Source organism: Rhinatrema bivittatum, chromosome 8 (assembly GCF_901001135.1).
Source record: "Rhinatrema bivittatum chromosome 8, aRhiBiv1.1, whole genome shotgun sequence".
Taxonomy (NCBI): Eukaryota; Metazoa; Chordata; class Amphibia; order Gymnophiona; family Rhinatrematidae; genus Rhinatrema; species Rhinatrema bivittatum.
This window is the reverse complement of record NC_042622.1, coordinates 7,900,510-7,925,302: the sequence shown is the minus strand read 5'-3', so window position 1 is coordinate 7,925,302 and position 24,793 is coordinate 7,900,510. Positions and strand designations below refer to the sequence as shown.

At 48.5% G+C, this 24,793-nt stretch overlaps 1 protein-coding gene across 1 annotated transcript in view; it reads right to left on the bottom strand.

The window, feature by feature from the left end:
* Nucleotides 1-24,793, bottom strand: part of PRPF6 (pre-mRNA processing factor 6) — a 127,447-nt gene that overhangs the window by 76,358 nt on the left and 26,296 nt on the right. The window contains exons 5-8 of the mRNA XM_029612461.1: nucleotides 23,286-23,441; nucleotides 22,743-22,837; nucleotides 10,443-10,599; nucleotides 7,185-7,347 (exon numbers count right to left, since the gene is read on the bottom strand). Coding sequence (XP_029468321.1) covers nucleotides 7,185-7,347; nucleotides 10,443-10,599; nucleotides 22,743-22,837; nucleotides 23,286-23,441 — 571 coding nt within the window. The remainder of the gene's footprint in view (nucleotides 1-7,184; nucleotides 7,348-10,442; nucleotides 10,600-22,742; nucleotides 22,838-23,285; nucleotides 23,442-24,793) is intronic.

The window sequence follows — 24,793 nt, the reverse complement described above, 5'->3', positions numbered from 1 at the left end:
TCTGCAGAACCAGACAAACAGATGATCCAAACAGCAAACACTGTTACTGACTTTAAGGTACCGCAACAGAGTTGATCCCTCTGACCAGACTCTCACATGTGACTGAGATCTGCCTTGTCATTGCCTCGTGACGCCATCAGATCCAGAGGGGGGGTCCCACCTGGTTCAAATGAGGTTTAAGGCCTCTGCGGACAATTCCCATTCCCCCAGGTCCAATTTCTGCCTGCTGAGATAATCCGCCTGCACACTGTCCACTCCAGCAACATGTGTCGCCGCTATCTCAGCCAGATACCACTCTGCCCAGACAAACAGTTCTTGGGCCTCCTGAGTCACAAAGCAACTTTTCGTCCTGCCCTGACAATTGTTATTCACCATTATCATTGCACTGTCTAAGAAAACTCATCATCCTGTCTTGTACTTGTGGAAGGAAGGAAAGCAAACCCTGCGAACAGCCCTCGTTTCCAAACAGCTGATAGACCAGGACGCTTGCACCACGACCTCGAGCCGTCCGTCCCTTTAAGACTGGCAGCCATGGTCACCACCACTCAGTCCGGAACCCCAGATTCACCTCTCTTTCGAAACTGGGGCGAGACAGCCACTACGAGAGGCTGGATCTGGAACCCCCCTGAAGTGGTAAAAGAAGGTAAAACTCCTCTGACAGCAGATTTCAACGGGACAAAAACGCCTTCTGCAGCAGTCGTCTGTGAGCAAAAGCCCACGGAACCAATCCTGGTGTAGATGCCATAGAATCTAGGATTTGCAAATAATCCCATATCCTGGGCACCACAAGCCATAGGAGACGAGTCACCTGTGCTGGCAGCTTCGCCAGCATTTCTGAGGTAAGGAACACCCTGCCAGGATGGGTATCGAACCACGCCCCCAGGTACTCCAATGACTGGGATGGAGCTAGATATTGCTTTGCTAAGTTTACTACCCAGCCCACAGACTGCAATATCTCCATGACCCACCGAATTGACCGCCAACACTCCCATTCTGACTTTACCTGAATAAGCCAGTCATCTAAAAGTAAGGGTGAATTAGAATCCCTTCTCAGTACTGCAGCCACCACCACCACCTTTGTGAACGTCCGTGGCATTGTCACTAACCCGAAAGGAAGAGCTCGAAACTGAAAATGCTGCCCTGGCACCATGAACCGCAGAAACTTCTGATACTGTGAGCATATGGGGATAGGAAAATTGGTTCTTACCTGCTAATTTTCGTTCCTGTAGTACCAACGGATCAGTCCAGACTCCTGGGTTTATTCATCCCTGCCAGCAGATGGAGACAGAGAAAAGCCTCGCTGACACTGCTTGATAAGCCCTGGTGCCACTTGCTGTAGATCAGTATTAATCTGCACCCAAGTCAAACACACTATGTGCCAAAAACTTGACAACAACATTCTAAAAACTTGTAATGTATGAACAAACTAAGAACAGAAGTATGCTGAAAGGATTATAGCTGAGCGGAAGACTCTCCCCCTCCAACCCGGGTGGGTTCTGGACTGATCTGTTGGTACTACAGGAACAAAAATTAGCAGGTAAGAACCAATTTTCCTTTCCCTGTACACACCCGGATCAGTCCAGACTCCTGGGATGTGCCAAAGCTTCCTAGAGAGGGTGGGACCTGTAGAGTTCCGCTCGCAAGACACCTTCACCAAAAGACCGGGAACTAGAATCTCCCAAATCCCATCGGTAATGCCTCGTAAAAGTATGCAACGATTTCCAAGTCACCGCCCTGCAAATCTCCTGCGGAGACACCAACTGAGCCTCTGCCCACAAAGCTGCCTGAGCCCGAGTCGAGTGGGCCTGCAAACCCTCTGGAACCTAACTGCCCTTAATAACGTATGCTGACCCAATAGCCTCCTTAAGCCACCTTGCAATAGTTGCTTTGGAGGCATGGGTACCTTTCATTGATCCGCTCCATAAAACAAAAACATGATCAGACCTCCTGAAATCATTAGTAACCTTGAGATAGCAAAGCAAGGCCCTGTGGACATCCAATAGCTTAAGCTCCCAAGCATGCTGCATAGAATCATCCAACTCTGTAAACACTGGGAGCTTGATAGTCTGATTAACATGAAAGGCAGAGACCACCTTCGGGACAAAGGAAGGAACCGTATGCAACGTGATTCCAGAATCAGATATTTGAAGGAAAGCGTCCCTGAATGACAAAGCCTGCAATTCAGAAATCTTCCTGGCGGAACAGATGGCCACTAAGAAAACGACCTTGAGAGTCAAGTCCTTAAGGGTCGCTCTCTGAATTGGCTCAAATGGAGCATCACACAATACCCGTAAAACTAGCTTAAGGTTCCAGGAGGGACAGACCTTCCGCACCAGAGGACGCAAATTCTTAACTCCCCGAAGGAACCTCTGCACATCCGGATGGGAAGATAAGGTGTAACCCTCAATCTTCCCCTGCAAGCAGGCTAGAGCTGCTACCTGCACCCTAAGGGAATTAAAAGCATGGCCTTTAGCTAAACCCTCTTGTAGGAAAGACAAGACATGAGAAATCGAGGCCTGAACCGTATGTATCCCTCGAGCGGTAAACCAAGCCTCAAACACTTTCCAAACCCAAACCTACTAGAGGGAGGTAGACTTCTGCCTAGCCTGCAAAAGCGTAGCGATCTCCAACTCTGGGTATCCTCTTCGCCTCAAGCGACGCCTCTCAAAAGCCAAGCTGCTAGACAAAAGCGATCTCCCTGGTCGGAAAATATGGGTCCCTGACGGAGAAGACCAGGAAGATGACCGAGGCGCAGCGGACTGTCCACTGCTAGACTGACGAGATCTGCAAACCATGGTCGACACAGCCACTCCGGGGCTACCAACACCACCTTCCCTGGATGCTTCTCTATGTAGCGCAACACCTTACCCACGAGAGGCCACAGAGGGAAAACAGAGCAGGATCCCCAGAGGCCAGGGCAGTACCAGAGCGTCGACCCCCTCGGCTCCATACTCCCTCCTGCGGCTGAAAAACCGAGGAGCTTTCGCATTGAGCCGAGTTGCCAAATTGACGCGAGGAGAACCCCACCTTTCGGATGAGCTGCACTGCTGACTCCGCCAATTCCCACTCGCCTGGATCCAAATTCGTGCGACTGAGAAAATCGGCCTGGACGTTGTCGACGCCCGCGATATGAGACGCAGCTAACTGAACCAGGTAGAGCTCCGCCCAGAGAAATAGCTCCTGAGCCTCCAGGGCCACCCCTGGCTCTTGGTGCCGCCTTGACGATTGATGTAAGCTACCATTGTGGCATTGTCCGACAGAACCCTGACCGATCGACCTTGAACGAGAGGAAGGCAGGCCTGAAGTGCCAGCCGCACAGCCCTGGTCTCCAACCGATTGATAGGCCACGAGGCTTCCACTGCCGACCAAGTGCCCTGGGCTGACTGCCACCCCCCAACCAGAGAGACTGGCATTGGTAGTGGGAACCACCCAATCTGGAACTCTGAGACTGACACCACGCTGCAGATTGACTGTAGCCATCATAAGAGGCTGTTCCATGCAGACGCATCCAGCAAGACCGGTACATGAAAAGCCTGCGACAGAGACTTCCGGGCGACGCATATGCGCGAAGGCCCACGGCACCAATTCCAGCGTTGAGGCCATCGACCCCCAGAACCTGCAAAAAATCCCAGGCTTGAGGCACCCTCAATGCCAATAAGCACCAAATTTGAGACTGCAACTTGATCATTCTGTCCTCTGTGAGAAACACTTTGCCTTGCCTTGTATCAAAACGAGCCCAGAGATAGTCGAGTGTCTGAGATGGCTCCAAGTGACTCTTCGCCCGATTGACCACCAGCCGAGAGACTCTAGCAGACGAATAACTTTCTGTACCGAAGAACGGCAGCCGTCTAACGATTTCTCCCGAATCAGCCAATCGTCGAGATCAGGGTGCACTAGCACTCCCTCGCGATGAAAAGCCGCCGCCACCACCACCATTATCTTGGTGAACATGCGAGGAGCTGTGGCTAGCCCGAAGGGGAGAGCCTGGAACTGGAAATGCTGACCCAGCACTGCAAACCTCAGGAAGCGCTGATGATCCGGATGAACGGGGATACGTAGATAAGCCTCGGTCAGATCCAGGGAAGCTAGAAACTCCTGAGTGCGCACCGCCACAATCACTGAACGTAAAGTCCCCATGCGAAACCACGGTATCTTTAAAGACGTATTGACTGACTGGAGGTCCAGAATGTGGCGAAACGTGTCCTCTTTCTTCAGCACTATGAAGTAGATGGAGTAATGACCCCTGCCCCGTTCGTGCAGAAGATCCGGGATTACCGCCCCCAACTTGCGCAGCCTGCGCAAAGTCTCCTGAACTGCACCACGCTTTGCCGAAAACCCGCAGGGGGAGACCAAGAACAGGTCGCGAATGGGACATGCAAACTCTAACGTGTAACCATCTTTTACCACAGTGAGGACCCACTGATCCTGCGTAATCTTGGTCCACTCCCCGTAAAATCCTGCGAGATGGCCCCCTATATAAAGAATGGCGGAGTGAACTGGCCTTGCTTCATTGGGAGGACTTGATCCCAGTGGTTCCCCCACCCATGGGAGCCCTGAAAGGCCTCTGGTCGCCCCGAAAGGACTGACCCCAACTCGAGCCTCAAGGTTGAAAAGGTTTTTGCGACTGCGACCCCATGGGACCTCTAGAAGGACGAGATCATCCTTCGTCCTGAAAAAGCGACCTTGACTGAAAAGCCTGATGATTTCGAGGCTTGTCCTCCGGCAACTTGTGCAAGCAAAGGCTTGATGAAGCAGGAGAATGAAATCAGGAGAGAAGGGGCACAAACCCGAAACCAGACCCCTGAGGCAAGGGGACCTGCCTAATAGCCCCTCCGGAGACCCCCTGCTCCTCTAGGGGACTCGGAAGGACCGGGGAGAGCTGCGGAGGGAAATCCCCCTCCCCCACCAAACATGGCAGCACGTGCGAATCCACCGCCAAAATGGCCACCACTCCCGCCTCGAGGGAGCCAGCAGCCGCATCAAAAACCGGCCCGACCGCAGCAGCCGCGCGCTTTCCTAAGCGCTGACGTTTTGAGACCCCCGGGAGAAGGGAGGGCCCTTCCCCCCTGAAACGCACGACAACACAGGCCGGCCTAAGACGCGCCGGGACTGCCCCACATGCGCGGCAAGCCGAGCCGCAAACCATGTTCCCCGAGTCAAAGTCAAAGAGAAAAAACAACTAAAGAATAATAGCAAACAAAAACAAAAACTGGCACGACCAACAAGGGGGGAGGGGGAGGGGGGCTGTCGACCCAGAGCCTTAACAGTCAGCTGTCCTTAACCTCTGTTCCTCTTTTTTTTTTTTTTTTTTAAACTTTACTAAAAAGAACAATAGCAGGGGAATTCCTCTCCTAAAGCTAAAAGGAGCTGTCCAGCTCAGTTCAGCCACCAATCAAACAAGGAGAGAAAAGAAAACCCTGAAGAAGAAAAGGAAGCTGAAAGCTTCTAGACCAGCCTCGTGAGGGGAAGGATCTGGACCATCAGATTTACAACCCACGGAACAATTTGGACCTCAGCTGGTCCACCTCAACCGAACAGGGAATGGTTGAGAAATATGGATCTACTGCAGGTGGCACCAAGGCTTATCAAGCAGTGTCAGCGAGGCTTTTCTCTGTCTCCATCTGCTGGCAGGGAGGAATAAACCCAGGAGTCTGGACTGATCCGGGTACATACAGGGAAATGCAGATAGGTCACTGTTAAATCCAATGACGCAAGAAATTCCCCTTTGTGGACCGCTGATATCACTGTCCGCAACGTCTCCATCTGAAAACGTGGAACCCACAGCACCACACTGTCCTTCTGGAGATCCAGAATGCCCTCTTTTTTGGGAACCACGAAGTAAACAGAGTACCTCCTTCCAGTGGAACTGACACAATCACATCTAGACATCGCAGCGTATCCCACGCCACCTCTCGTTTGGTGCGAGATGTGCAATGGGACCAGTTGAGAAAATTCTAAAGCACAGCTGTCTCTTATCACCTTCAGGAGCCATTGATCCAACGTGATCTTGGTGCACTCCTCGTAAGAGAGCGCGCGCCTCCCTCTGACAGCTTCCAAGGAAGAAAGGATCTGTGTGACTTCATTGTCAGGCTCTCTCCCCTCCGGCTCCCTGACTGGAGGGATCCCGGGGGACTCTTTGCTGCCTTCTTGAGCCCTGCATCTGCAATGAAATTGAACAATTCGGGCAGGAGCAAAAACTCCTCATATCCCAGGAAAACCTTCTTCCTGCTCTTCTTATCCTCTGGCAACCTATGCCCCTTAAACTCCCCCAAAATGCTTTATCAGTTGTTCCAGGTCCTCCCCCGAACAATAGTTTCCCTTTAAAGGGAAGATTGCAGAGTTGTGAGTTGGAGCACAAATCCCAATTACACAACCACAGGAGTCTCCGGGCTGCCACCGCTGAGACCATGTTCCTGGCAGACGTCCAGACCAAAACATACAGCGCATCCACCCTACAGGCCACCCCGGCTTGGAATTACCCGGAGGGAAGGACCCCCTTTTCCTGCACCCAGCCGGAAGTGGCTTACTCCCTGCTACCCTCCTGGCCAAACTGGCCTTGTGGAGCAGCAGCACAAAATCCGTGAAGCCCTTAAAATCATTGGACCCATTCTCCACCATGTCCTTGGCAGATTCTACCCTACCTCCCTGGTTTGGACCATCGGCACCAGTGGGAGAGGGGAGTCTCTGGACTCCCTTAAAGCTGACTGCTTTCTGCCACGTGTCTCTAAAAGGGCCGCTGTTCCATTAGCCTGCATCTGCTGGTAGGGACTGCAAAACCCACGTTGTCTGGACTGATCTGGAGTTTGAACAGGAATGGAAACAGAGAAATACTGAGGGACTGCTTGCGCCACACTAGGTTACATGCAGGGTCATGTCTGCAACTGCCTGCAGGGAGGCAAAACTCAGGGCTGATCTGGGCTAGGAACAAGAACGGGAGATAAAAAGATTATCTCATCCATATCATTAGACATTAAGAGGCCACAATAAGTTGCCTATTGCTCCTCATTCCACCACTTTTTAAACACAATATACTGACAAAACATCTTGTTGTCCTAGAAAGTGCAACTGAAAATTGGTTATACCATAGAAAAACAATTTAGGTCTTACAAATATGTCCTATAGCTGCACATATCTGCTCTTCAGCTCATGCTCCAAAGAGACACCTGCACCTTCGTCTAACTCACCTTTCCTCAGCACGTGCTTCTTTGCTCGGATATCGGTCTCCAGCTCTGCTGCTCGTATATAAACCCGCACAGACTGTGGCAGATGACGCACTGCTTGGGCTACCACAGCTTTAGCTGTGTCACCAGGCTGCAGACGGGCAGCTTCTAACCAAACATCTTCACTCTGTTTAAAACACAAACAGGTCTGGGGGGTGAGGGAATGATTAACCTGACATTTCAGCTCACCCCTCCATTCTGCAGTCTGAGGCCTGCCTTTGTGGACTGGTGGTAAACACTGCTCCCCGCCAACAGGAGGCTGGAGGGCTTGCTTGGCCTCAAGACAGCTTTAGCACACCAGCGTTCAATTTTTTGATACTTTTCTGATGTTTGAGTGTCTAGATAACGAACTCACCAATGCCTTAACAGTGCCCAGCTTCTAACGCACGCTCCCATTCTTCCACACATGCACAGCATCTTCCTAAACATGGACCTCATGGATTGCCAAAGAGGTAAAGCGAGGTGACAAAACATTTTTCAGATACAGAGAAAGGTCAGAAGTGGTATAGTGAGACTGAAAGGTGACCAGGATCAATGTGTGGAGAGAGATGAAGAAATGGCAGAAATATTAAACAAATACTTCAGTTTGGTGTTCATTAAAGAGGACCCTGGAGAAGGACCCTCACTAGTTAACAAGAAACTGGAGGGGAGTGGAGTAGATGAAACTCCATTTACAGAAGAGAATGTATGGGAAGAGCTGGGGAAACTGAAAGTGGACAAAGCCATGGGGCCTGATGAGGTTCATCCCAGGATGCTGAGGGAGCTCAGAGATGTGCTGGCGGCTCCGCTGTGTGACCTGTTCAATAGATCCCTAGAAACGGGAGTGGTGCCGAGAGATTGGAGAAGAGCGGTGGTGGTCCTGCTTCACAAGACTGGGAGCAGAGAAGAGAATGGAAACTACAGGCCAGTTACCCTCACCTCGGTGGTGGGAAAATGAATAGAGACTCTGCTGAAGGAAAGGATAGTGAACTATCTAGAGTGTGGAGAATTGCTGGACCCGAGGCAGCAGGATTCACCAGGGGAAGGTCCTGTCAGACAAATCTGATCGACTTTTTCAACTGAGTGACTAGGGAATTAGATTGAGGAAGAGCACTCGATGTCATCTACTTGGATTTCAGCAAAGCTTTTGATACAGTCCCGCACAGGAGACTGGTGAATAAAATGAGAAGCTTAGGAGTGAGTGCTGAGGTGGGGGCCTGGATTGCAAACTGGTTGACGGACAGAAGACAATGTGTGATGGTAAATGGAACTTACTCTGAAGAGAGAGCAGTGATGAGTGGAGTGCCGCAAAGGTCGGTGTTGGGACCGGTCCAGTTCAATATCTTTGTGAGCAACATCGCAGAAGTGATAGAAGGTAAGGTTTGTCTGTTTACGGATGACACTAAGATCTGCAACAGAGTGGACACGCCGGAAGGAGTGGAGAGAATGAGACGGGATTTAAGGAAGCTGGAAGAGTGGTCGAAGATATGGCAGCTGAGATTTAATGCCAAGAAGTGCAGAGTCATGCATATGGGGAGTGGAAATCTGAAAGAAATGTATTCGATGGGGGGAGAAAGGCTGATGTGCACGGAGCAGGAGAGAGACCTTGGGGTGATAGTGTCTAACGATCTGAAGTCGGGGAAACAATGTGACAAGGCGATAGCTAAAGCCAGAAGAATGCTGGGCTGCATAGAGAGAGGAATATCGAGTAAGAAAAGGGAAGTGATTATCCCCTTGTACAGGTCCTTGGTGAGGCCTCACCTGGAGCACTGTGTTCAGTTCTGGAGACCGTATCTCCAAAAAGACAGAGACAAGATGCAGGCGGTCCAGAGAAGGGCGACCAAAAAGGTGGAGGATCTTCATCACATGACGTACGAGGAGAGATTGAAGAATCTAAATATGTACACCCAGGAGAAAAGGAGGAGCAGAGGTGATATGATACAGACTTTCAGATACTTCAAAGGTTTTAATGATCCAAAGACAACGACAAACCTTTTCCGTTGGAAAAAAATTAGCAGAACCAAGGGTCACAATTTAAAACTCCAGGGGGGAAACTCAGAACCAATGTCAGGAAGTATTTCTTCACAGAGAGGGTGGTAGATGCCTGGAATGCCCTTCCGGAGGAAGTGGTGAAGACCAAAACTGTGAAGGACTTCAAAGGAGCATGGGATAAACACTGTGGATCCATAAAGTCTAGAGGATGTGAATGAAGAGAGGGAGGCTTGCGGGAATGACGGCTACTGCCTGGAGATAATACCCTTATTCAATATACATACAAGCGGTTAATGCGACTCTGACAGAGCTCTAAGCTTCAATGGCAAGAGGAAATGTGAAAAAAAAAAGGATTTGCATTCAGAAATTATGCGGGGAGTAGCTTGTTTGTTACGGCGGTTACTATCCCAAACCAAACGAGCCTGATGCTTCACTTTCAATGCATATCCAGCACAGCTCTCTGCTTCAACGGCAGGGGCGAATGAAGTAAAGTGAATCCATATACAGACAATAACCAACAAAGTCCAAATTACATAGTCTGGGTAAATAAATAAGCATAGATATTTCACTTAGAAGCAGTTCCAGCACTGCTCTCTACATTAATGGCGGGGGTGGAAGCGAAATAGAACCAAAAGATTATAAAGGGCCAAGCCTAACAGAAGTATGAGAGAAAAAAAAGTGTGAAAGCTTGCTGGGCTGTTTGGTCTTCTTCTGCCGTCATTTCTATGTTATGTTTCTATGGTGTACTGCAAAACAAGGATGTTTCACTTCCAGGTTTTCATGACTGTAGTGTGCCAATACCTAAAAGTGATCAATCCTATGAAGTGTCAGCAGGACGTCAAATCAGAGTCTGACAGGCTGCCTTTCAGTTTCTTGTGCAAACAGCACAGCTCCTTCTGCCCATTTAAGTTGATCCTGGGTCTATCGGTGCAAGCCCCAGGCCTGCACCAGCACTGACATGAATGTGGTGTAGAAGTAGGAACTGCTTTTAAACTTCAGAAAAGCACCTGCCCCTTCCTCTGAAAAAGAGAAAGATTAAGAAACAGTCTGATGTAGGTTTGGAAGGCAGAACTCCCAGCCCCTAGGGGAACGTGACCCTCACCCATTGCTTACTAGTGGCACCTCTGCCCAGACTCAGGGTGCATGCATATCACTCTCCGGTGAGTATCGCAATCTGTGCTCCCTGGTCAATGACACTCGCAAACCCCCGCTGCTTGGGAATGAAGACTCACGGCTGGCTGGACACTGTACCTTGGGGCACATTTCAGTTCCTTTCATGATGAGATTTCGAGCCACTTGTAGTTTGCCAGTGACCTCCTCCAAACGTGCTGAAGCAATCCACGCCGGAGGGTGGTGGGGGTTGGTCTCTCGCACAGACTTCAGAAGCAGCCGGGCTTTCTTGATATCACTAGGGGAGGAGAAAATGTTCTGCTTTCAGTGGAGGCAGCTACAGCCAAGCTCAGGAGTCTGAGATCAAAAGGATGTTACAATAACCCCATCCCAAAGCATGTCAGGCCAGACAGCCCTTTCCTATATTTCTCATTTATTGCACTTCTCTCCCACCTGTAGAAGTGAGAGCTCCAGGTGAGTTACAAGGAGAAATTACTTCTTACCTGATAATTTCCTTTCCTCTAAGGCAGGCAGGCAGGCCAATCCACACATTGGGTTATGCACTCCTACCAGCAGATGGAGACAGAGTAAAGCTGACGTCACTGACATATAGCCCTGCCCTGACATCAGCCTGCCAGTATCTCTAGAAAAGCCAAACTGTGCACAAACCGATTATACTTGAACATGACTATTAACAGTTAACCACTCATGCTTCCAACCAACCAGGAAACACTGAGCTCAGCAAAAACGTTAACATCAACTAATCTTAGGAGCTGGATATGTCACTTATCAAACCTTCAAACGAAATAAGAGAAATAACACTCTTCATTGTTTGCATATAAAGGATGAACTAAAAGCAATTAGGCAGCCCAGGGCGGGTTGTGGACTGACCTGCTTTCCTTAGAAGAAAGGAAATTATCAGGTAAGTAGTAATTTCTCCTTCCTCTGCACTCAGGCAGGCCAATCCACACCAGTGGGATGTACCAAAACTATTCCTGAAAAGGGCGGAAGGCTGCCCATGATCCCATCAACACTGCACGTGCAAAAGCCATGTCCTCCTGAGCCCTAACATCCAAGCGGCAATGCTTGGAGAAAGCATGTAAGAAGGACCACGTCGCTGCTTGGCAAATCTTGATAGGAGACCAGCGAAGCTCCATCCACGAAACCACCTGAACTCTAGTGGGATGCGCCCTGACCTGTCTAGGTAATGTGACATCTGCATTCACACAGGTGGCCGAGATGATTTCTTTCACCAACAGGCTATAGTCACTCACGTCACTGGTTCTCCTTGTTTACCTCCACCATACAGCACGGTCAATTAGACTTTGTGAAAGATTTAGTAATATTCAAGAGCCGCACCAGATGCCACTTGACATCCAAGGCATGCAACAGACAATAACCATGCTCAACTCTATCCCTGTCCAGCGTGGGCAGGGCAATAGACCGATTCAAATGGAACTGTGAAACCACTTTTGGCAAAAAGGAAGGTACAATACTAAGCTATACCTCCCCGGAGTGAGTCTTAGAAATAGTTCAAAAGAACATAAGAAATTGCCATGCTGGGTCAGACCAAGGGTCCATCAAGCCCAGCATCTTGTTTCTAACAGAGGCCAAACCAGGCCACAAGAACCTGGCAATTACCCAAACACTAAGAAGATCCCATGCTACTGATGCAATTAATAGCAGTGGCTATTCCCTAAGTAAACTTGATTAATAGCAGTTAATGGACTTCTCCTCCAAGAACTTATCCAAACCTTTTTTGAACCCAGCAACACTAACTGCACTAACCACATCCTCTGGCAACAAATTCCAGAGCTTTATTGTGCGTTGAGTGAAAAAGAATTTTCTCCGATTAGTCTTAAATGTGTAAATAAACGATTCACATCTACTCGTTCAAGACCTCTCATGATCTTAAACACCTCTATCATATCCCCCCTCAGTCGTCTCTTCTCCAAGCTGAACAGCCCTAACCTCTTCAGCCTTTCCTCATAGGGAAGCTGGTTCCATCCCCTTTATCATTTTGGTTGCCCTTCTCTGTACCTTCTCCATCGCAACTATATCTTTTTTGAGATGCGGCGACCAGAATTGTACACAGTATTCAAGGTGCGGTATAGAGGCATTTTGACATTTTCCGTTTTATTAACCATTCCCTTCCTAATAATTCCTAACATTCCGTTTGCTTTTTTTGACTGCTGCAGCACACTGAACAGACGATTTCAATGTATTATCCACCATGACGCCTAGATCTTTTTCCTGAGTGGTAGCTTCTAATATGGAGTCTAACATCGTGTAACTATAGCAAGGGTTATTTTTCCCTATATGCAACACCTTGCACTTGTCCCACATTAAATTTCGTCTGCCATTTGGATGCCCAATCTTCCAGTCTTGCAAGGTGCTCCTGTAATGTATCACAATCCACTTGTAATTTAACTACTCTGAATAATTTTGTATCATCTGCAAATTTGATAACCTCACTCGTCGTATTCCTTTCTAGATCATTTATATATATTTATTTATTTATTTATTTATTTAATTTCTTTTCCTATACCGATGCTCAAGACTAGGTCTTATCGTACCGGTTTACAATGTAACTGAGGGGAAACCAATTAACATCAAGGTAGAAAGTAAAGTTACATTAAACAGGGAGCATAAAACCTGGGCAATGGAAGACAGTACAGAGTTTAAACTAAGAAACAATTAGAGAGAGATAAATATATAAATCAACAAAAACTGTAAGATACAAAAACATAGGTTTATCCTATGTTTTTATATATTTATCCTATGTTTTTATGTATATATATATATATTTTTTTTTTTTGTTTTTATGTATATATATATATATATATATATATATATATATATATATATATATATTTTTATGTATATATATATATATATAAAAACATAGGATAAACATAGGATATGTTTATCCTATGTTTTTATATATATATATTGAAAAGCACTGGTCCAAGTATAGATCCCTGAGGCACTCCACTGTTTACCCTTTTCCACTTGAGGGTCTTCAAGTTGCAAGAAAGAGCTTGAAACTTGAAGACCCTCCATGCTGAACAGATTGCTACCAGAAAAACTTTTCAAGGTGAGCAGCCACAAAGAGATCATGCAATGGCCAAAATGTAGGACCCGCCAAAAAACGCAAGACCAGATTAAGGTCCCAAAGAGGCACCCACTGTCGGAAGGAAGGATGTAGATGCTTAACTCCCTTCAAAATCCTGGACACATCTACATAGTAAGACAAGGGTCCACCATAGATCTGCCCCCTATAACAAGAGCTGCTACTTGCACCATCAGAGTGTTTAAGGCCAAGCCTTTAACCAAATTTTCCTGCAAAAATCCAATATTAGTGGAATTTCAACTTTAAGAGAGTGTCAGAACCTCGCTTTTCATGCCAGCTCTCAAACACTTTCCAATCCCTAACATAAGCAAGAGATGTAGAAAATGTCTTGGCCCGGAGCAAAGTGGACATCACTGAAGAAGAATAACCATGCTTCAGCAACCAAACCCACTCAAGGGCAAAACCATAAGACAAAACAGACCCAGATTGTTGTGCATTATGAGCCCCTGATGCAATAGATGCTTCCTGAGTAGTAGTCCGACAGGACTGTCCATCAACAGCCTCTGAAGATCAGTATACCACAGCCTCTGCAGTCAATCCAAAGCCACCAGAAGTACAGTTTCGATCTGACTAGCAATTTTCCAAATGACCCTGCCTATCATTGGCCATGATGAGAAGGCATATAACACCCCACTCCGCACTAATCTTGAATGAAAGCATCGATGCCCAGCGCTTTCGGATCCCTTCTGCAACTGAAGAACTGTGGTACCTTTGTGTTGTTGGAGCTTGCCAACAAATCCAGATACAGGCAACCCTAGCGTGCCACAAGGAGTTGAAAAACCTTGTCTGCTATCTCCCCCTCCCCTGGGTCTAAGTCTTGCCTGTTGAGGAAGTTGGCCCGTATATTGTCCTTCCCAGCAATGTGGGAGGCGGATATGTCCTGGAGATGTCTCTCAACCCACACCATGAGTGCATCTATCTCCACCGATATCTGTTGGCTTCTGGTTCTGCCTTGATGATTGATACAGGGCACTGTCATGGCACTGTCCAACATTATCCTTACTGCTTGAGCCTCCAGCCGCTCGCAAACCACAAGCATGCCAGTCGAACTGCACGCACTTCCAACTGATTGATGGTCCATTGCCGCTCCTCGGCATTCCATTGACCTTGTGTCACAAACTCTTGACAGTGAGCCCTCCAACCCAGAAAGCTCGCATCTGTTGTGAGCACTAACCAGTCCGGTGTCTCCAAGAAAACCCCTGAGACGATACACTTGCAACTGGACGCTCATCTCCAATGTCAAGCGGAGTCTCACTGTGTACTGCTGTCTGTGGATTCCACCAGGAGAGCAACACGTGCTGAATAGTCTGTCTCAGGCCCAAGTATGAGTAATTAACTTGTGAATGTTACTCTCTGGTAGAACCTCTCTGTCCTGTTCCGTATTCAATTGCACGCTGAAATACTCTAGCATCTGAGACAGCTGTAAACTGCTCTTGGCCATTTTCACCATCCAGCCTAGCTCCTGAAGCAAGGAGATCACCTTGCAATATGCCAAGTGACTCTCATCTGCACGTTTGGCCCGAATCAACCAGATTGCCCTCCTTGCGCAGAGATGCTGCTACCACCTCCATGACCTTGGAGAAGGTCCTGGGCACAATAGCCAGCCCGACGGGCATCCTGGCGAATGGGACTATGTAGGTAGGCCTCTATCAAGTCAAGAGATGTGAGAAATTTCCTTTTTTACTGCCATTATTACGGAACATAATTTTCCATTATGAAATGAGTCACATGCAAATGTTGATTGACTCCCTTCAGATCCAGGACAGGCCAAAAGGACCCCTCTGCCTTCTTGGGAATGAGAAAATAAATGGAATAGCACTCCATATTTTCTTCTGTAGAGAGTTGCATAGAAAAACTATTAATGCAGCCAGAGGAATTTGGAGAATTTCTAGAGCATAGCCATCCCTTACCACTTCTAGGACCCATTGGTCCAACATAATCTGGGCTTACCTTTGATAAAAGCTAGATAGATGCCCGCCTATCTCCTGATCCAGTAGGTGAGCCCACATACCTTCACTGTGAAGATCGAGGTGCTCCGGCTTTTTAGGATGAAAGTATTGAGATCTTCCAAAGGGACAAGACCTTCGAGCAGTTGCTCCTCTGTAAGGACAAAACAGAAATCCCTGGAGTGGCCCTTTGCCCCAAAAGGACACAACACCGTGTTCTTATCCTCCGGCAATTGAGGAACCTTGGATTTACCCCAGATATTCGCCATCTTCTCCAACTCACTTAAAAATAAAAGAGAACCCTTAAAGGGTAACCTTGTTCGATTGGACAAGAAAATAGTGTCTGCCAACCAATTTTGCAGCCTCAATTGGCACCTACCTGCTATCACAGAAACCACCTCGCTAGCGGCTGATCAAACACAAAGTTACAGCCCGCATTGGTCAAGAATGTGGCTCCCAGTTTCATTACTGATCTGCCATCATACCCGCGCTCCTTGTATCTCATGAGAGAAATGTAAACCAGCCCGAGCCACCAATTGGCAATGTCTTGCGAAAGTGTGAAAAGACTTCCAAGAAACCACCAGCTAACACTCGGCCCATTGAGTCACCTGTGCCCGAGTCAAATGAGCCCTTAGTCCCTCTGGCACCGGACGGCCTCTGCAAATATACGCCAAGCCAATCACGTTCTACAGCCAGCATGCAATAGTAGCCTTGGATGCTTTGCACCCATTCCTTGCTGCATTCCCAAGTACAAAGAGATGGTCCGATATCCGGAAACTATTAGTCACCTTGAGATACCTCAACAACGCTCACCTCACATACAAATTAAGAAAAGGCAGGAAGTTCTACTGTTTAACTAAGATGAAAAGCCAAAACTACCTTTGGTAGAAATGAGGGTACTATTCGCAATGACATAAGAAACTGATTCTTTCCTGATAATTTTCGTTCCTGTAGTACCACGGATCAGTCCAAACCATGGGTTATGCCTCCCTTCCAGCAGATGGAGACAGAGAAAAACTTGAAAGGCACCCTTACTTAACCTGGTGTGCCACCTGCATCCCTTCAATATTTAGAATATCAAAGCAGAAAAGGACTAGCAATGAATCAAGCAAGAACAGAACTGTAAACATGAACATATAAACATGTAAACTGTAGCTTTCTTTAACATAACTGGAACATGAGCGCGCGGACTATAGAGATCTCCCTGTTACCCGCTCCTAGTCTTTGGGCGGGTGTTTGGACTTATCCCGTGGAACTACAGGAACAAAAATTATCAGGTAAGAACCAATTTTCTTTTCCCTGTACGTACCCGGATCAGTCCAAACCATGGGATGTACCTAAGCTTCGCTAAACCGGGTGGGACCTCGCGAGTCCTGCGCGCAACACACCACTGCCAAAATCTCCAGGTGCTTGAACGTCCAAGCGGTAGTGGCGAGCAAATGTATGGAGTATCTTCCAAGTAGCAGCTCTGCAAATCTCCTGAGGCGATACCAACTGGCATTTGGCCCAAGAAGCTGCTTGAGAGTGAACAGAATAGGCCTTCAGGCTCTCAGGAACAGGTTGCCCTTTACAAATTTATGCAGACGAATTGGTTTCTCTCAACCATCTAGCAATCATGGTCTTAGAAGCCTTTTGACCTCTCCTGGGACCGCTCCAAACCCAAATAAATGATCTGAGAGTCTGAAAGAATTTGTGATTTCCAAATAACGGATCGAAGAACGTCGAACATCCAGCCGACGAAGCTCTCTTGCGTGTTGTACGTTATTTGATAAATCAGGAAAAGCTGGAAGCTCAACTGACTGGCTTAAATGAAAAGAAGATACCACTTTGGGCAAAATCGACGGTACCGTTCGAAGAGAAACCCCCGAGTCAGAGATTCTCAAAAAAGGTTCTCTACAGGAGAGAGCCTGCAGCTCAGAAATTCTGCGAGCTGAGTATATGGCTACCAAGAACACAGTCTTCAAGGTGAGGTCCTTCAATGTCACTGACTTAAGGGGTTCAAACGGTGGTTCACACAATCCGCGAAGAACCAAATTAAGACTCCATGATGGACATATCGGATGGACAGGGGGCTTCAAATGCCTTACTCCTCTGAGGAAACGTACCTCATCAGGATGTGATGCCACAGAGTTACCAACCAGATTGCCTAGGGCCACTACCTGTACCCTGAGGGAGTTAAAGCACTTCCTGTAGCCACCACTGGAACCAAGAACATACTTTTTCGGTAGGTAGAGGCGAATTGAGTAGTCTCGAAACAGTGGGTTCCAATGTGATAGCAAGGAGCGCTGGAGTGGCCGCATGTGTGCCCTCACCCAGGGTACTACCCCCAGGCCGAGGACCAGGACCACCCTGGGGCGCACTGCGGTCGTCAACTGATGCACTTGGCACATCAGTTTCCTTATCATCGAGGGAGGAAGACCTTGTCCTCCTTGATGTTGAACCAGACTCCCAGATACTCTCTAAGGACTGGGAGGGCTTGAGACTGCTCTTGTCCATGTTCACGACCCAACCAACTTCCTGAAGCAGGGACCTGAAGGCTCTCTTCCAATGATTTCACCCGAATCAGCCAGTCGTCTAAGTAAAGGTGCACCAAGATCCCTTTTTAACTCAGTGCCGCTGCAATGACCACCATAATTTTGGAGAATGTTCTGGGGGCGGTTGCCAGGCTGAAGGGCAACGCCAGAAACTGATAATGGCAGCCCAGTACCACAAAGCACAGGAAACACTGGTGATGTTGATGGATTAGGATATGAAAGTAGGCCTCCGAGAGGTCCAGGGATGTTAGGAACTCTCCTGGTTGTACGGCCATTATGACGGAGCGAAGAGTTTCCATGCGGTAGTGAATTACCTGCAGATGACGACTGACGCTCTTGAGATCCAGGATGGGGTGAAATGAACCCTACCTTCTTGGGTACAATGGAATAACACCCCATATTTTCCTGGGGTGTAGGTACCAGGGTTAAAGCCCTAAAACTGAAAAGCCTTATCAAGGTGGATTCTGCTGTCAGTTTTTTGTGCTGGGAGTGGCAAGGTGATATCATGAACATGTCCCGAGGGATGCTGTGAAATTCTAGAGCATATTGTTCTCATATGATGTACAGTACCCATTTGTCTGACGTGATCTCGACCCACCTCTGATAGAAGTTTGGCCGACCCGTGGATGGGTCGGCCAAACTTCATCAGGAAGTTCGGGTCGAACCTGAGCCTAAAACCGTTCCTCTTTTTGGTTGTCGGCTCCGAAAGGACTGAGACCTTCCCAAGGGCTGAGATGTCTGAAATGAAGAATTTCTGTAGGGTTGGAAGTGCTGGGAGCCCCTGGCCCGACCCCTCATGGGCACTGTGACCTCTTTTTCTTATCTTCCAGTAGCTGAGGCACTGGAGATTCACCCCACTTACTGGCTAGCTTTTCCAATTCACTTCTGAACAGGAGGGATCCCTTAAAGGGCATCTTTGTGAGGTTTGCCTTAGAGGTCATGTCCACTGACCAATTTCACAGCCATAGCTGTCTTCTGGCCACCACCACTGAGGCTACTCCTCTGGCCGAGATACGCACTAGGTCAGAGCTTGCATCCTCTAGGAAGGCCGCGGCAGGCTCCATCACCTCTCTGGGAGGCGCCCCTGAACTATCTACCTCTCTCGAGAGAAGCAGACACAAACAAGCCACCAGGGCACAACAGAAAGCAATCTGCAGTGCCACTGCTGTCGAATCAAAGGCTTGCTTAAGGATGGACTCCAACCGCCTATCGTGTGCATCTTTCAAGGCCGCTCTTCCCTCTACTGGTATAGTTGTTCACTTCAAGAAGGCACAGACCAGGGTGTCCACTTCTGGGAAATGCAGGCGTTCTTTGGCCGCCAGGTCCAGAGGGCACAAGGCCTCCAAGGCCCGACCTCCTTTAAAACTGGCTTCTCTCTCCAGGTCAATCAACTCCTGGATCGCTTCCAGCATCTGGAAACAGCAAGAGGCTTTCCGTAGAGACACCAGGATGGAATTCCTCATTGGTTCCGACATAGGATCTGTGCTGGGAAATTCCCAGAGTCTTCAGGGTCTGGGAGACCAGGGCTGGCAATTCATCTCTGTGGAAAAACCATAGCATGGTCTGATATGGCTCCAGGCCTGGGGGAATTTCACCGTCTTCCAATGAGGTCTGTCTTTGGCCTGCGCCCTGCTCTGCCGGAAACACCTTTGGCTAAGAAAACGAGGGCGAGCCGAGGGGAAAATATTCTGCCCCTTCGGCCTATCCTCTGGGAGCTCATGCACCTTATTATCAGCCAGCTGCTTTATTAGCTGTTCCAAGTCCTCTCCGAAGAGCAGCCTGCCTTTGAAAGGAAGAGCACCGAGCTGAGGCTTTGAAGATACATCCACAGCCCAGTTATGGAGCCACAAGAGCCTCCTGGCAGAGACTGCAGACACCATTGTCCACGATGAGGTGCGAAGCAGGTGACACAAGGCATCCGCACCATAAGTGACAGCAGCTTCGAGGCATTCTGCCTGCTTAGCCTCTGGGGGCTCCAAATCCTTGGAGCTGAGCCACTGCTGCACCCAGAGGAGTCTCGTTCTGAGCATGTAGCTACTGCAGACTGCAGCCCAAATACCCAGGGCAGACACTTCAAAAATCCTCTTGAGGTGACCTTCCAGCTTACGATCATGGAGATCTTTCAACGGTCACGGGGGTCATGGAGATCTTCCAGTGGCTTCGTGACCGCCGAAATGGACACATCCATTTTTGGAACCCGAAAGAGATCCAAAATGTCTTCCGGAAGAGGGTAGAGTTTGTCCATTGCTCTGCCAACCTTAAGCCCAGTCTCCGGTGTGTCCCACTCCCATGCCATCATTTGCAGCAACATGGAGTGGAGAGGAAAAGTTTGCGTGGGGCCCCGCAGCCCCACTAAGATGGGATCCACTTTGTCCAGGGCTGGGTCCACAGGAACTGCCATAATCCCCAATTCTTGCAGAATGTACAGGATAAGGGGAGCCAGCTTCTCCCGTCTGAATAGGCAGACCACTTTTGGGTCGTCACCCTCAACCAAGGGGAGAGCGCCAGCCTCACGTCCGGGGTCCGGGCCATCGGAGGGTGGAGGAGGATACTCCCGACCCTGTTCTTGATCAGACTTATCCATCTCAGACTCCCAGGAAGTTCCACGGGATTCCAGATTTGTGAAACAATCCGGATTTGCGTCACCACCAGCGGATCCTCCTTCCTAGCCACCTTTCCAGGTGGGCCCTCAGGAAACTGATCCCCGGGAAATCCTCTTCTGAGCACCACTGGCCAAAAAAGACTGGCGCATTAAAAGAATAAATTCCGGGGGGAAAAAAAAAAAAGAGACTGTCCCCCTAGAGACCCTCCCAGGGTACTGGGGTCCCCCCTCAGAACGTCCCCCTACAGCCCCCCGGGCCTCAACGGCAGGAGAGAGTGCCAGAGGAAAATCCCCTCCCCCTAATGCACCAGCCTCTGTTGCTACGAAAAGTATCCAAAATGGCCACCATTCCCGTGCTGAGAGGGATCGGATCGGCCTGCACCTCCGCGGCAGTTACAGCTCTGCCAGAGCCTGAGGAAAGCAGCGCAGACCTGCCTGAAAAAGGCTCCCCACCAGGGAGATGAGTGCAGCAGTCCGAATCTGGGCCCGAAAATCACTGCACGCAGCGCGAGCAACGGCTCGAGCGGGGCATGCCGTTGGAGGAGCCGCGGGGAGAAAGGGGGGAAGGCGCCGGCAACACACTCACTGCTGACTGGAGACTCGCAGCCGACCTGCTGCAAGCAAACACTGCCGCCCGCTCCGACCGCCTGCACTGTGCGCTTTCTATTTCCTAACAAGTTCAGGCAGAATTAGAGAGACAGCGCTCTTTCTGGGTTTGGTTTTTTTTTGGGGGGGGGGGGGGGTGTGAACTGGACCACCAGATATCACCCCCTGCACCCCAAGGAGTTAAAGATGAGGTTCCCAACCCCTGCTCGTTCCTTGCCTGCGACCAGGGAGGTTGGCCCCACCAGGACCTAACAAACTCCCTTGGAGGCCGCTGCGTTCCAAGAGTTTCTGGGTTGGTTTTTTTTTTTAAGCTTGGGTCAGAACCAGAGGTTTTGCACCACCTTCATCTGATGGAGACAGAGAAATACTGAGGAGCAGCAGGTGGCACACCAGGTTAAGAGAGGACGCTCTTGAAGTTTTTCACTGTTTCCATCTGCTGGGAGGCAAAACCCCGCTGTCTGGACTCATTCGGGTTACGTACAGGGAACCAGGAATCTGGACTGATCTGGGGTATGAACAGGAATGGGATTAAGAGATGCAGAGGAAAAAAGCCGAGGGAAGAAGGACCCGGTAAGGAAAAAACAGGGAGCCTAAAACTTCCCTACTCTTTTTTTTTTTTTTTAACCTTAGCTCAGCCCTCCCTGGCTGACAGCATGATCGGGTCCCCGGCTACGGGGGAGAGAGCACAAGCCCTTGTCCTCTTTTCTGATTTTTTTTTTTTCAGTCTACGCCTGGTCAAGTTTCCAGAATTAAAGTACTCAACTGAGGGAGGGAGCAAACGGGTGTCACCTCAGGAGCTCAAGCAGCGCCTCTGAATCTTCTCTTAAGTCTTTTTTTTTTTTAAACCACAAGCAATCCTCACACAGGAGATGCATGTGCACCATCTGCTGGAGACGGAGAATACTGGCGGGGCTGATGTCTGGGCAGGGCTATGTGTCCATGACATCAACGAGTCAGTTTTACTCCATCTCCATCTGCTGGTAAGAATGTATAACCCACTGGTGCGGATTGGCCTGACAGTGCAGAGGAACTAAAACATCAAAAAGTTTATCCCATTTGCAAGCAATGAAACCTTTCATAACACAATTCAGCTACAGTCAGATCTGCTTTGCCTATTCGTATGCAACATATTCAGTCTCAATGGACAACCAGCCTTCTTTCAACCTGACCAATTCTGTAACAAGGTGCCAGCCTCCCTCACTTCAAGCTTCTAATCTCTAAATATAACAAGGTCTGTACAAAAGTCACTGTGGATTCAGCTGCTAGAAAAGCGCCTTGCCTTCCGGATTCACTCTATGAAGTTACAAACCCATTTGCTGTTCCCATCCAATACTTGAGAAACTCCTGAATAAATGAGACTGGGAAAACGTTTCTTCAGTAATAGGGAGGACGATGCACAGAGAATACAGGGGCTCTGGCCTCGAAGGAGGGGATCCAGCACCAGTTTCCTCCAATCTTATCAAAACTCAAAGAACTGCAGGAGCGGTTCTGTGACCCACACCTACCAGCACAGCCATCATGTGACATGCCAACAGCTGCTTGCTTGCTCTTTTGGCGTCAAAAGATTTCCCTGGCACCCATTAAAAAAGCAGCAACAGAGGCTCTGGAAGCGACACTTACTTGATGTCTCCACCATGTGTTGGGATCATTGAATTTAAGTCAGTCAAATAACCTTTGGGATCCACCACAGTCTGGCCACTCACAGAGTCCGACACCTGGGACAGAAGCTCAGTGCATTAGAAGAGAGACAATTGACCACTAGTAGAAAGCTAAGACCACTAATATTTCTCTGCTGGGTACCCTTAGATATGCGCTATTCAGCAAAGAACACCTAACCTGCTCCAGCACATGCCCAGTGAGATCCCAAAGCAGCAGCAGCGCAGAGCAAGGGCTTCACTGGGGAAACAGAGGCAGATTTCCTATTGCTGGTATGTGAGGAAGTCCACTATCTATACTACAACTGTACAGAGCTTATAATGATGGGACTGCATCTAATCTTAGGGGAACGTGGAGAAAGAAGAAACTCATCTAACTACATTTAGTAAGCTAGAAATCTCATACAGATGCTCTCTCTGCCATGTAACTTGCAAGGATGGAGATTTGATGTCTTCCACCTTCCTACAATGTGGACCTCAAACCTGTTGTGTATTCCGGTTTTCTTACCTGGCTCAGTCTCATGTCCATCAAGGTATTCCTGGCTTGTCCAATCTTCCTCATATCCAGGTCACCAGTGCCCGGAGTCATCAGTCCAGGTGTCATGCCTCCTGGATACGGGGTGTTCAGCCCCCCAGGAAAGGGAGTGTTCAGGCCACCAAATTGCTGGAAAATAAGTTGAAGGAAAATCAGTACTCCCGTCACAGGGTGCAGGGCTTGGATCATACAGAGGGTGCATTACACAGAATCCTGTCTCTCAGCACTGTCAAAATATTGCAGAACAAACACAGGAAGGGCAACTTCGAAGGTATTTCTGTAGGTAAAATAGGAATGCTGCCCAATGTGCAAGTTGTGTAGTGCACACAGCTCATAGAGAAAAAGATATAGTGCCTAAAGGATTAAATTGTTTGATACAGGGACGGGGCTGTGTTTAAAGAATGCTTGATAACAAACAGAGGAGCAAAAGGTTTAAATGCTTAATGCAAGGCAATATCTGTCTTTGAAGCTGCTGTGAGCTTTTCTTTGTTTACAATAATTAGTGCTAATTTCTTGATTGTTTTTGTAAGTCTGTGAAAACTCATGGCAGGGAATGACATTGCGTCACTTTTTAAAATACTTTCTAATACTGTGAACAAAGGGGGCAGGAAAATGAAAACATCTTTTCATACTTCTATGATCATATATATATACATAGTTGGTAAAAAAGAGTAAACCGTGAATAACGGTACTGGAGAGGTTAAAGATGGCAATGCCAGGAAATGGAATAGAAAGCAGACGGGGTGGGGGGCAAATGCTAGACAGGAAAAAAGAAAATTATTACTTACCTGCTAATTTTCGTTCCTGTAGTACCATGGATCAGTCCAGACAGTGGGTTATGTCCCCAATCCAGCAGATGGAGTCAGCACAAGCTTTGAGGGGGCGTATCCATATATACTACTACCCCCTCTGCAGGAGTTCAGTATCGAGTATATCAAAGCCAGAGTAGAAACCCCCGAAGGATCAAGTTTGTGGAAACAGATAATGAAAACAATTGTAACCGCAACAAGTAACTGCAAACATCCTACCAACTTGTAGGGAGCTGTGAAAAACAGCGAAAAGAAACGACTGTAAAGACACAGAACACTGCGAGCAAGAAGTAGCGCAGAGCTGAGCAGGATCAAGAACCCAAACGCGGTGGGCGTCTGGACTGATCCATGGTACTACAGGAACGAAAATTAGCAGGTAAGTAATAATTTTCTTTTCCCTGTACGTACCTGGATCAGTCCAGACAGTGGGATGTACCCAAGCTTCCCTAAACTGGGTGGGGTCCTGCGAGGCCTGCTCGGAGAACCTGCTCGCCAAAGTGTCCAGAGACTGAAGAGGCGAGGTGCAGACGATAGTGCCTCGAGAACGTGTGTAACGATTTCCAGGTGGCTGCCCTACAAATTTCCTGCGAGGATACCGAGCGAACCTCCGCCCAGGAAGCCGCCTGAGAACGTGTAGAATGCGCTATGATTCCGGGTGGGGGAGTCCGACCC